A 14,195-nucleotide genomic window follows, 5' to 3' on the forward strand; every position below is an offset into this window, starting at 1 on the left:
TAAGAGGGCCAAAACTGCTCACTTTCTCCCCTGTATACACATTCAAGTGATTTTTATTTCAGTTCAAAATATTTTTGATGGTGGAACATGCCGTGATGTACAGGGTGGATGGCAAGTTCCACGTACTTTCATCTGAAGCAATACTAAGTTTTATTTCATTGCATACTTTGGGGAAACAGTAAATCACACGTACCTTTATAGCAAATTAGAACAGCACGACAACAACTTACTATTACCTTTATGGCTATAGGGTAGAAATATTAGATTGCACTATTAAAAGTGAATTTTAATGTCAATTTTGAAGGAAACATTTGTTTTTATTCTTATTTTTGCTTGGGTTTGAAATTGTGCTGAAACGGGAAAAAGGAGAAAGGATTTCAATGTTCGTTTTAACAGTTAGATTATATAATGCATGTATATATTTCTCCTAGATAACTCTGAAGCATTGTTACAATTGCAGTGCAGTCATCAGAAAATCACTTAAGAAGTAATTGTTGCCAGTGCAGTTGGTAAGGTCTACTAAGTGATACAACTTGAAGTACAGTCAATTATTTGCTCAGGATAATTATCAGTGGCAAAGTCACAGCATTTAACTTTTCTGCTTTGCAGAAATCAACAGAGACAATTTCCATTTTTTTGAATAGATCAAGATTCTCTGAAGCTACAGTGTTTCATAAAAATTCAACTTGATGAAAATGAAATTGCTTACTATTTCAAAACAGAAAACATAAAAGGAGCAAATATAAGAAAACAGAGTCTTCTTACTCACCCTTGCTATTTGATCTGCCATCTGAAGACGCCCATCCAGCTCCCGTCTGATTTGAGCTGCCTGCTCATCTGGGTTATCAAGCTGGGAATACAATGGAACAATGTTAAATTTGCTATTAACTCACTGTTATTGATGTGAAAGTAAAGCAAATCAAGGACTGTGATCAAGAAAAGTAGCATTTCCCCCCATTTTAAGAAACTTAATGGCTGTTGCTGAGCAAAGAGACCTTGGAGTGCAGATTCGTACTCCATTGAAAGTAGAGTTGCAGGTAAATAGGATAATGAAGGAGTTTGGTATGCTTTCCTTTATTGGTCAGAGTATTAAGTACAGGAGTTGGGAGGTCATGTTGCGGCTGTACAGGACGTTGATTAGGCCACTGTTGGAATATTGCGAGCAATTCTGGTCTCCTTCTTATCGAAGGATGTTGTGAAATTCAAAAGGGTTCTGAAAAGATTTACAAGGATGTTGCCAGGGTTGGAGGATTTGAGCTACAGGGAGCAGCTGAACAGGCTGGGGCTGCTTTTCCTGGAGTGTCAGAGGCTGAGCAGTGACCTTACAGAGGTTTATAAAATCATGAGGGGCATGGATAGGATAAATAGACAATGTATTTTCCGTGGGTTGGGGAGTCCAGAACTAGAGGGCATAGGTTCCGAGTGAGAAGGGAAAGATATAAAAGGGACCTGAGGGGCAGCATTTTCATGCAGAGGGTGGTGTATTTATGAAATGAGCTGCCAGAGAAAGTGGTGGAGGCTGGTATGATTACAACATTTATGAGGCATCTGGATGGGTATGTGAATAGGAAGGGTTTGGAGGGATATGGGCCGGGTGCTGGCAAGTGGGACTAGAGTAGATATCTGATCGGCATGGACAAGTTGGACTGAAGGATCTGTTTGTGCTGTACACCTCTATAACTCTAAGTATTTTTGGAAAAAAATGGCATTCATGTTGAATGTGCACAACTGTGGGGTGAAATATATTAAATGACATATTGGTAGAGACATTAATGTGCATGGAATGAACATCCACCAGAAGTTTGCAGAACAAGTAGACCGTAACATCAAGCAGCATGCAATGCTGTTCTAAATGCAGTGAGGTCATTTGAGTTCAGCTTTTCAGCCAACAGTTTCCATGAACCTGGCACAGCTCAGTAAGCATTCAGCAACAGGAAGAACATTCCAGTGTGTAACTTTCTGGCAAATACATTCAGCAAGCGTACAATGAGAGTAATTCTGGCACACACCATCTGACAGCACCAGTTATTGGCGTGCTGAAAGAACAACTCCAATGGATGTACAGTTCTGGGGGAGGAGCCCTACAGAATGTGGCAGAGTGAGGATCAAGTTTGAATTGGTCTGTTGCAGGCTATGCAACCTCAACATCAGGATGGGGCAGCTCTGGCCTCTAGCTAAATGGCTGGTGAGCAAGAGGAGGAATCTGAGAAAAATCTAGAAAGCCTTCTTCTGCTCAAGGTTGCCAGCAAAGAACTCATCCAAGATTAATATCAGCAATTGCAGTCCTAATTCCACATCCGTCATCAATTCTCCACGTACCTTCCCTCTGTAATTAAACATCACAGCGTCTGGTTGGCCACAGTGCAAAAAATAAATGTCATAACAAAATAGCTTTTCCCAACTAAAGGTTAAAGCAAAATCAAGCTTTATTTCCACCATAGAGCCATGGGTGATATCTAGACCAACTGGTTAATATGCATCAACATGCACATTGACAGGGTAAAAGGATGAATGCTCTCTCCATGGAACCACTGTCACTCCTCAAAGATGATGCCATGGAAATCCTATTAATTTATTAGAGGACTACCTATAATTGCTGTGAGACCCTGCATTCCTTTTGCACAGTGTAACCCATAGTCAAATAGCAGTTTGTCCTTCCAGGACAAAGTCTCATTCTCCACTGAAGATACAGGGTGGTTGCTGTTTGTGTTGCAATGGGAGCTGAGACATCAGCTATCAGAAACTACATGAAGGTTAGATCTACACTAAGTTGGAGATGATCACCACTTTAATGCTGAGAACAATGTGCTCCAAATGCTAAAAAGCCCAAAGTTGAATTGGAATGATCTCCTCCATACTTCTTGGTATTATAACATAGAAACATAGAACAATGAGCAAGAGTAGGCCATTCAGCCCTTTGAAACTATTTGCCATTCACTATGATCATAGCTGATCATCCAACTCAGGATCCTGTTTCCACTTTCTCCCCACATCTTTTGATCCCTTTAGCCCCAAGAAACATACCTACCTCCTTCTTGAAAGCATTCAATGTTTTAGCCTCAACTTCTTTCTATGGCAAAGAATTTCACAGACTCATCACTTTCTGGACAAAGAAACTTCTCATCACTGTCATAAAGGATCTACTATTTATGGTCCTTATAATCAGTCCATTAAGTATTCTTTGGACTTATACAAATAAAGCCACAAAAACTGCAAACAATGCTCCAGCTATGGTCTCATCAAGGATCTATACAATTGAAGCAAAACATCCCTGTTCCAGTACTCAAATCATCTCACTCTGAAGACTAACATGCCATTTGCTTTCTTTACTGCCTACTGCTCCCGCATACTTTTCTCAGCAACTGGTGTCCAAGGACACCCAGATCTCATTGCACCCTCTCCCTTTCCCAGATCATTACCATTCAGATAAATAATCTGCCTTCCAGCTTTTACTACCAAAATGATAACCTACATTTATCCACATACACTGCAAAATGCTATGTGCATACCTACTGACCTAACTTCTCCAAATCACACAAGTTTTTCTGCATCCTCCTTGCAGTTCACCCTCCCACCCAGTTTTGGGTCATCTGCAAATTTGGAGATATGACACGTGGTTTCCTCATCAAATTACAAATATATATTTTGCACACCAAGCATAATCCTTGCTGTACACCACTAGTCATAGGCTGCCACTCAGAAGAAAGATCCATTTATTCCTCATCTTTATTTCCTTTCTTCCAACCAGTTCTCTATCTATGTTGGTATGCTACGTTAATCTCATGCGCTTTAGTCTTGCATACTAATCTCTAACATTAGACCTTATCAAAAGACTTTTGAAAAGGTTTAATGATAAGATTTCCATTGCACTAATCATTTTGTGGTAAAAACTATCAGCATTCATTCAAAATCTTCATATCAATACCCTGCAGCAGAAAACTCAAATGAGCTGGCACTTTTGGGAATAAACAGGTTGCAAACAGGACAGAGACAAGAAAAGAAGCATCTCACCATGTGTAAAACCCTCCTCTAATCATTCCTCTATGATATGCTCAGTGTAGGTATTGGACCTAGTAACTAAGTGTGATAATTCAGGTGGCAGTGCTGTATCCCTCATGACCCTCTTCCTAGCATTCTCCACTGGCAGGTCAGGGTGCTTGCATTTCCTTTCCACTTGCAGATATAGATATCTCTCCTCCTTTCCAGCAAGACCTCCAATGCAGTGTCTGAAAATTTTGAAGTCTGCTTTCCCTTATTGTGCCATTCCTCACACTTTTCCCAGGTCAGATTCTCTTCAACCACAACATCAACCAAAATCATCCCCTTTTAGGGATGCAGACTAACTTTAAGTGCAGCTTGGAGCAGGAGAATTGACATTTTGGGCATATGGCCTTCGTCAGGAAAAGGACTCTTGTCCAAAATGTCGATTCTCCTGCTCCTCGGATGAGCCTGACCCACTGTGCTTTTCCAGCACTACACTATCGACTCTGATCTCCAGTATCTGCAGTCCTCACTTTCTCCTTTAAGTGCAGCTAGCCACTTACTAGCTTGCTGACGTGTCCAGTCAATCAACAGTGGTTGGTGTTAATTGGACACAAAGAACAAAAATCAGGTAGCACAACGTTGGCTGGTTGCCTGTGTTATACACACCAAGCATGGGATAATCATGCATTGCTATGAGTGTTTTTGGAGGCTAATTGAGGTTAGTTTTCCATGACTCTTAATGGTCACCGTTGCATCCTCTTTGTATGCTGTGCAATTCAGCCTGCTATGACTAACCTGACACTGGCTACCCTTACATTAACAGTACATAAGTAGACAGAAAATGTTAAACAAGAATTTTATGGGACATTTCAAGACATTTGATCATGACTCATTGCTTGAGAAGTAAGATTTGATATAGAATTTAGTTAAACCTATTGCAATGTTTTATTTTAAACATGAATTCATAATGCAACAATATGTACTCTTATATGTTTCATGACAAGTTCTGTTTTCTACATGGATGGGCTGTTTGCAGTTATTTCCCGACATATTAAAAAGCCAGGAACTGTTTTCTCCAAAGATAAGAATGTAATCTTGAAACAGCTGTGTTGTATTTGCCTCAGGCTTCAGTGCCAGACATTAAGCCATTACCAATTCAAAGGGCTTACTTTTCCCTTTATGAACATGTAGGGGAATCAGTATGACTCAGCTAATGCAGAGGAAGGAAAGAAAATGGAGCATACACTTGGCTCCAGCTTGTTTCAAGTCTGTGGCATTCAGACTTAGCATAGAGTGCTGTCTCTCTCTGGGTGATCAAGCTCAGAGAGGAATTAAATTAAATGTTATGAGCTAGAATTCCTACTTTGGGTGAAATTGGTTATTACAGAGTAAATTGCACCAGTTTAGAGAAATGCTAACCTTCCTAAATTTCTGCTTAAAATTATTTAATTATTGCAGAATGCAATATTTAATTTAAATCAAAGCAACTTAGGTGGGCATCTCAATTTTGACTTTGAGAAATATTCCTACATATATTTGAGTGATATCTTCGTGAAATTGGATTTAAATGTATTTATGACAAGAAGTATTTTTTTAAATTAGTGTCAATCAGGCTGAATGAAGGCCTTGCCAACAAAACTGGCCAAGGCAGTGGGGCCAAACAACATGCATAAATCCATGTTGGAGTTAGTTGATCTCATAATCACACTGCATCACTTGCTGGGTGGCATCTGAACATGTGTCAGAGAAGCAAACCTGTAGAGACAGCTTTCACCCAGCATGGCACATTTAAAACTAGTGCAAAATATCATCAAAACAAAAAATGTACTGAATAAAAACGTGCCTAACATTCCCTGATCTTTTGCCAGTTATGTCAATTTATACCGAAGAAAATAACAAAACTAAATAGAAAGTCCATATCCAGACTTTTCAAATTCTAAAATTTAATGTTTTATGCTCAAAAATGCATATTACTTTAGTCAACTGGCATTCATGAAGCACTGAAGATGGTTCAAAACATCCCCACCCACTCCTCACAGAGCATCATTATTCACGCATGTTTCTGCTGAAGGCTTACTGAAGAAGCACCAATATCTGAATATTGTGCTTCAAATAGATATGCTCATTTTTACTTCAGTCCTAACACTGAAATGAATATTTACCCATTTTATATATTAATAAAATATCTCAAAAGGCAACTGTTTGGATTTTACAGATGTGAACAGTGAACTCCTCTTGAAAACAGATGAAACATTTGCAGCCAGGATTGCTAATGTGCTAGTCACTGGTGGGCAACTTGATCGATCAAATCTACAATGTTCCCTAGAAAACCTGTCAGCTTGGCTGTCCACGACCTGGTGTTTCTTCAGACCAGCTGCATTGGTCAGATGTAACAAAAGGCAGCAGCCTCATTTCTCCCCACACAGCCATTCCAACCCCAGGGTCAAGGACAGAAATTAAAGGTTCTGAAGAAATGTCACTACGGATTCAAAATGTTAACTTTGTTCTCTCCCCACAGATGCTGCCAGAACTGAGTCTATCCAGCACTTTCCAGTTTTATCATAGAAATTGCAGGCCTGAATGCTGCTCTGGATCTAGGCCCTCAGTCCCCTATCCAATCCTAGCTCATGCCTGATGCCCCTAGACCTGAGCACAGCAGAATTGAATACAATGAACCCACTAGAATCCTGATTAGTCGGTTCTGATTTATTTCCATTTGTCCCAGGTCCTACATCCCACCAGAAGATTAACTCAAGTCAGGTTCCATCTAATTGTTAATACATTAAATTAGATTCCCTACAGTGTGGAAACAGGCCCTTTGGCCCAATCAGTCCACTCTGACTCTCTGAAGAGTAACCCACCCAGACCCATTTCCCTCTGACTAATGCACCTAACACTATGGGCAATTTAGCATGGCCAATTCACCTGACCTGCACATCTTTGGACTGTGGAAGGAAACTGGAGCACCCGAAGAAAACCCACGCAGACACGGGGAGAATGTGCAAACTCCACACAGACAGTCACCCGAGGCTGGAATCAAACCTGGGTAACTGTCTGTGTGGAGTTTGAACATTCTCCCTGTGTCTGCGTGGGTTTCCTCCGGGTGTTCCAGTTTCCTCCCACAGTCCAAAGATGTGCAGGTTAGGTGAATTGGCCATACTAAATTGCCCATAGCGTTGGGTGCATTAGTCAGAGGGAAATGGGTCTGGGTGGGTTACTCTTCAGAGAGTCAGAGTGGACTGATTGGGCCAAAGAGCCTGTTTCCACACTGTAGGGAATCTAATCTAATGTATTAACAATTAGATGGGACCTGACTTGAGTTAATCTTCTGGTGGAATGTAGGACCTGGGACAAATGGAAGTAAATCAGGACTGACTAATCAGGATTCTAGTGGGCTCATTGTATTCAATTCTGCTGTGCTCAAGTCTAGGGGCATCAGGGGTAGGCTAGGGTTGGATAGGGGGATGAGGGCCTAGATCCAGAGCAGCATTCAGGCCTGCAATTTCTATGATAAAATTGGAAAGTGCTGGATAAACCCAGCAGATCTGGCAGCACGTGTGGGGAGAAGCTGTTGGAGAAATGTCGAGGATGGCGATGGCGGCGAGGGTGGGGTGGTTTGGGTTTCTGAGCAATGCATATGTCTTGGGACTGAAAATCTTGGGCATATCATTTGTAGGCAACTTTGGGTATCAGGCCCTGTCTGAGAATATGCGAGGGGGAGGAAAATCTGCACTTTGTTTTATATGCAGCTGCACTGTACTCAATGACATCATTTCACCATTCATTCTCTAATGCTGCAAATAAATCAATCTTTTTTAGTAATAAAACCATCAGTGCAATACATCTGACGTTCATGAACAAGTATTTGAAAGATATTCAACTCAATCTTATCTTTGCAGGGAAAAAGATTTTAGGAGTTCGGGGAAACAAAAGCTTATGAATCAGAAAAAAAGCTGATAATTACCTAAATCTGTAGCTATTAATCTGTGCAAACATGACTCAAACAAACTACACAGGGCAGCCAACCCACACAGTAAGGCTCACATAACATGAAGAATTCATTAAATATCCTATGCATACATGGTACTTCTATGATGAGTAATTGCTTTTGTTTCCTTTTGTAAGTACACCAAGTAGCAATGATATCACGCTTACAAATTCCTAATAAGTTAGAATCGGAAAATTGAAGAGCAAAATATTATAAGATAGAAGCAAGCTGGTGTATCATAAGGTTGAAGTGTAATACACCACTCAGAACGCAACATAAGCACATTAAGCAGTCTACAATCTGACCTTACAACCCTGTGTGTGTTCACATCTTCAGCACAATTCCCTTTATTGACTCGAATATTTAAATAACAGCAGCTTGCAGCCTTACTGATATACCCACTGGTCCTGGGCAACAGCAGCTCCCTAGAACAATCGACATTTGTCACTGAACACATTTTTTTAAAATTAGCTTGTTTTTCCAATTATTGATTACATTCTTCTGCAAAAAAAAGCTATTCAACCTTTTTAATCTAGAACTCTGAAGACCACAATAAGATCAAATAAGGAGCAGAAATTAGGCATTTAGCCTACTCGAATGCTCCTGCCATTCATTAGCATCACGGATGTTCTGATTGTAGCCATATCTCCACTTCTCTGTCTCCCATAACCTTTGACTCCATTGTTGAGCAAAACTCAGCCTAACTTTAAGTACACTAAATGATCCAGCCTTACCTGTTCTAGGGAGTTAATTCCAATGACTAATGACCATCAGTGAGAGAAAAACAATCCGCATCATCTTAAATTGGAGACAACTTATTTATACATTGTGTCTCCTAGCTCTAGATCACCCTATGAGAGGAAACATCCTCCCAGCATCTGGCCTGTTATGTCCCTTCAGAATCCTATTTGTTTAAATAAGATTACTTGTTCTAAACTCCACAGAGTAAAGGCCTAACTTTCCACCTGAGACCCAGGAAATATCAAGTGAACCTTCTCTGAACTGCTTCAAATGCAAATATATTCCTCCTGTGAAGAGATACAAAATATGTTTTCAAGTTTCTTCCAATTTCCTTATTTCCCATTCTTAATTCCAGACTCTCACTTTCTTAAGGTAGAAACATTCACCTTTGCTACTCTTTTCCTATTTATGTACTCATAGAAGCTTCAACTGTCTGCTAGTTTTTAATATTTTACTGATTTTTAAAAAGATCTTTTCAATGTTCTGGCTTACCACCAATCTTTGCGGCATCATACACTTTTCTAAATAATTTGATATCCTTAACTTTTTTAGTTGGCCACAGGTGGTGCATCTTTCTTGGAGTGCTTTTCTTCCTCAACCGAATGTATATTTTAGGAAAATTATTAAATGTCTCCTTAACTACCTTTCTGTCATCTTATGTTTAAAGCTTTCACTCAGCCCATTTTAGCTGGATCTGATTTGTATAATTGTCTTAGTTTAAGTTTAAGGCACTAATTTCTGATTCAAGTTTCTCTCACTCAAACTGGTTCTGAAATTCAATCAGATTATGATCACTCTTACGTAGAATATCCTTTATTTGGAACTCATTAATCAATCCTGTCTCTTTATACAGTAAGATTTTACACACACACACAGTCTAAAATGTGCAGGTTAGGTGGATCGGCTAAATTGCCCATAAATAGGGTAGGGCCGGTGGGATACTCTTTGGGGGGTTTGGTGTGGATTCAAATGGGTCACATGGTCTGCTTCTACACTGTAGGGATTCTATGCTTGCTGGTTGCTTCCAGAATGTTTTGTTCTAAAAAAGACTGTTCCCAATATACTCTATGAACTTATTTTCTAGCTAATTTTGATTTGCCCAATCTATGAAGGTGATTAAAATTGATTCTGACAACCCCCTATTACATTGCAGATTATACTCTCCCCGACAGCTTACTAATTTATAGTAAATTAGAATTGGTACATGGATGCCCAAAATATAAAAAGAGGGAAGCGCGCTGGTGCTTCATAATGTGGAAGCATAATACAGTTCAAACAACACACCATAAGCACAGGCCCACAATCTGAATTTAAAATCTAATGTGTGTGTGTGTGTGTGTGTGTGTGTGTTCAGATCTCAAATACAGTTCTCTCATTGACATAATATGTAACTAAGTGTAGCTTATAATCCTACCTATCCACTCATTGGTACTGTCTAATGTAACGACTGTTGAAGGTCCTATAAATTGCTCCCACCAGCGACTTCTTTCATTTGTTATCTATTATCACCTACTTAAATTGATACTACAATTTGATCTGCCAAAGCAAAAGTATTTCTCCACACTTTCTACCAATCTTGTGTTAACAGAACTATTCCACCTTCTTTCCTTCTTGTCCTTCCAGAATGTCAATTATTCTTAAATATTCAGGTTCTATCTGTTGTTATATTAAAGCAATATCTCTATAATGGCTATCATATCATAATTACTTATTTCTACTTTTGATGATAATTTATGCATCTTATTATGAATGCTAAGTGCATTCAGAGTCTTTAAATCTATCTTTTGACTACTGATGCAGTCCTACGTTTGTATGCTCTGTCCATTCCTGTCACACACTGGTTGTTATTATTTGCATTGTTACCCTGAACTGTTGCCTTATTCATTCTCTTTAACTTTCCAAATCTTACCCCTAACTCCCATCTCCCAACTTTAAATCACCCTTTCCACATTCTGGCTGGGCAAGAAAATTGAAAAACCAGTTTCAAGATAAGTCCTTGGAGATAAGAATACACTTCAATTGTTCTTAAACTTGATTTTTAATTCTTCCAGAATAGTTAGACATAAGTATCTTTCAAATTTAAAATGTTCTGTTACAATGAATTGAATTGATTGAATTGAAATGGCTTTATTGTCACATGTACTCAAATAGAGTCACAGAGATGTACAGCATGGAAACAGACCCTTCAGTCCAACCCATCCATGCTGACCAGATCCCAACCCAATCTAGTCCCACCTGCTGCACCCGGCCCATACCCCTCCAAACCCTTCCTATTCATATACCCATCCAAATGCCTCTTAAGTGTTGCAATTGTACCAGCCTCCACCATGTCCTCTGGCAGCTCATTCCATACAAGTACCACCCTCTGTGTGAAAAGGTTGCCCCTTAGGTCTCTTTTACATCTTTCCCCTCTCACCCTAAACCTATGCCCTCCAGTTCTGGACTCCCTGACTCCAGGGAATAGACTTTGCCTATTTACCCTATCCATGCCCCTCATAATTTTGCAAACCTTTATACAGTCACCCTTCAGCCTCCAATGCTTCAGGGAAAACAGCCCCAGCCTGTTTAGCCACTCCCTACAGCTTAAGTCCTTCTACCCTGACAACATCCTTGTAAATCTTTTCTGAACCCTTTCAAGTTTCACAACATCTTTCCGATAAGACGGAGACCAGAGTTGCACACAATATTCCAACAATGGCCTAATCAATGTCCTCTACAGCCACAACATGACCTCCCAACTCCTGTACTCAATACACTGACCAATAAAGGAAAGCATACCAAATGCCTTCTTCACTATCCTATCTACCTGCGACTCCACTTTCAAGGAGCTATGAACCTGCATTCCAAGATCTCTTTGTTCAGCAACACTCCCTAGGACCTTACCATTCAGTGTATAAGTCCCACTAAGATTTGCTTTCCCAAATGCAGCACCTTGCATTTATCTAAATTAAACACCATCTGCCACTTCTCAGCCCATTGGCCCATCTGGTCAAGATCCTGTTGTAATCTGAGGTAACCCTCTTTGCTGTCCACAACACCTCCAATTTAGATGTCATCTGCAAACTTACTAACTGTACCTCTTACGCTTGCATCCAAATCATTTATGTAAATGACAAAAAGTAGAGGACCCAGCACCGATTCTTGTGGCACTCGCTGATCAGAGGCCTCCGGTCTGATAAACAACCCTCCACCACCACCCTCTGTCTTCTACCTTTGAGCTGGTTCTGTATCCAAATGGCCAGTTCTCCCTGTATTCCATGAGATCTAACTTTGCTAATCAGTCTCCCATGGGGAACCTTGTCAAATGCCTTACTGAAGTCCATATCGATCACATTTACCACTTTGCCCTTAACAATCCTCTTTGTTACTTCCTCAAAAAACCCAATCAAGTTTGTGAGACATGATTTCCCACACACAAAGCCATGTTGACTATCCCGAATCAGTCCTTGCCTTTCCAAGTACACGTACATCCTGTCCCTTAGGATTCCCTCCAACAACTTGCCCACCACCCACGTCAGGCTCACTGGTCTATAGTTCCGTGGCTTGTACTTACCACCCTTCTTAAACAGTGGCACCACGTTAGCCAACCTCTAGTCTTCTGGCATCTCACCTGTGACTATCAATGATACAAATATCTCAACAAGAGGCCCAGCAATCACTTCTCTAGCTTCCCATAGAGTTCTAGGGTACATCTGATCATGTCCTGGAGATTTATCCACCTTTACCACTTTCAAGACATCCAACACTTCCTCCTCTGTAATCTGGACATTTTGCAAGATGTCACCAACTATTTCCCTACAGTCACTATCTTCCATATCCTTTTGAGCACAGTGGCCAATTTATAAGCCACCACTTACAGCTCCATCTTAGTTAAAAAGATATCCAAGTACAGCTTTTCAGTTATAAGATTAGTAAAGTGTAACAATATATGGTTATTTTTAATAATTTGCACATAGCTTGCCCAGTATTTCAAAGCACTTTATAGAGGCATATTCGAAGGTTCAAAGTTTGGGAGAAGATTTGTAGCTCGCATGCTCGTTGTTGTGGTTCTGTTCGCCGAGCTGGGAATTTGTGTTGCAAATGTTTTGTCCCCTTTCTAGGTGACATCCTCAGTGCTTGGGAGCCTCCTGTGAAGCGCTTCTGTGATGTTTCCTCTGGCATTTATAGTGGCTTGTCTCTGCCGCTTCCGGTTGTCAGGTGCTGTCCGCTGCAGTGGCCGGTATATTGGGTCCAGGTCAATGTGTTTGTTGATAGAATCTGTGGATGAGTGCCTTTGGATAATGGCACGGTGGCACAGTGGTTAGCACTGCTGCCTCGCAGCGCCTGAGACCCGGGTTCAATTCCCGACTCAGGCGACAGACTGTGTGGAGTTTGCACGTTCTCCCCGTGTCTGCGTGGATTTCCTCCAGGTGCTCCGGTTTCCTCCCACAGTCCAAAGATGTGCGGGTCAGGTGAATTGGCCATGCTAAATTGCCCGTAGTGTTAGGTAAGGGGTAAATGTAGGGGTATGAGTGAGTTACGCTTCGAGGGGTCGGTGTGGACTTGTTGGGCCGAAGGGCCTGTTTCCACACTAAGTAATCTAATCTAATCTAACCTAACCACAACAGCATATTCGAAGGATTGACCAAAATCTTGATCCAAAGAAGCTAGTTTTAAGAAGAGCTTCAAAGAAGGAAAGGGATATAGAATGAGAGGGTATTCCAAAGCTTGTAGTCGTAGGAAGCCAGAAGCACAGATTCCAAAAATAGGACAAGGAAAAGGTGACACAAGATACAGAGAAATGTAGAATTATGTGGCATTTGGAGGGCAAGAGGAGGTTAATGACAGGTATAGAACTTTCCCATGACAAATTCAAATATGAGGCTTGGATTTTAAATTAGAATTTTTGGTGGCAAATAAAATAACCATTTGGTGTCTTATTCAATCTTTACACACAATATTAACAAAAATGACAAGAAATAGGATGCACAAATATATAGTAAGCTTGTGCTAATTGTATATTTCAAATAACTTCCTAGAAACTACAAGTAAAATATGTGTACTTTATTTAATTATAAGGAAAAAATCCACATTCACGTCAAAGTTGATTTTCCCTTTTTCATTTGCATTAATTGGTAGCTCACTGTTGTCCAAAAATTGATTGGCTAACCAGTCTCTGCAAATACTATTGTGAATTGGGGCAGTCTAGGATATCTACCCATGACTATCACCTTTCCTCATTGTGGAATTGAGGCCTAATTAATTATATGAAATCACTGAAATCAGACAAGTTTGGGTGAATTTGAAATTTTCCTAAATCAACTGTTCAGCAATTTAATATACACTTCTGGAGCAGGTAGGACTTGAACAGAGGTGTCCTTATTCAAAGGTAGAGTCATTACAACTGCACAAAAAAGTCCCTTCAAGGCTGTAATCTATTGACTTACCAAACAGAGTAACCAAGGCTGCAGTCGTCAATGCACTCATCAGTTACAATGCTAAA

General features: G+C 40.3%; 1 protein-coding gene across 3 annotated transcripts in view; it reads right to left on the reverse strand.

Annotated features, from left to right (window-relative positions):
- cadpsa (Ca2+-dependent activator protein for secretion a) overlaps positions 1–14,195 on the reverse strand; it is a 628,699-nt gene that overhangs the window by 357,126 nt on the left and 257,378 nt on the right. For all 3 annotated transcript variants that reach the window (XM_060835662.1, XM_060835661.1, XM_060835663.1), the window contains exon 4: positions 770–850. In XM_060835662.1, coding sequence (XP_060691645.1) covers positions 770–850 — 81 coding nt within the window. The remainder of the gene's footprint in view (positions 1–769; positions 851–14,195) is intronic.

Source organism: Hemiscyllium ocellatum, chromosome 14 (assembly GCF_020745735.1).
Source record: "Hemiscyllium ocellatum isolate sHemOce1 chromosome 14, sHemOce1.pat.X.cur, whole genome shotgun sequence".
Classification (NCBI taxonomy): Eukaryota; Metazoa; Chordata; class Chondrichthyes; order Orectolobiformes; family Hemiscylliidae; genus Hemiscyllium; species Hemiscyllium ocellatum.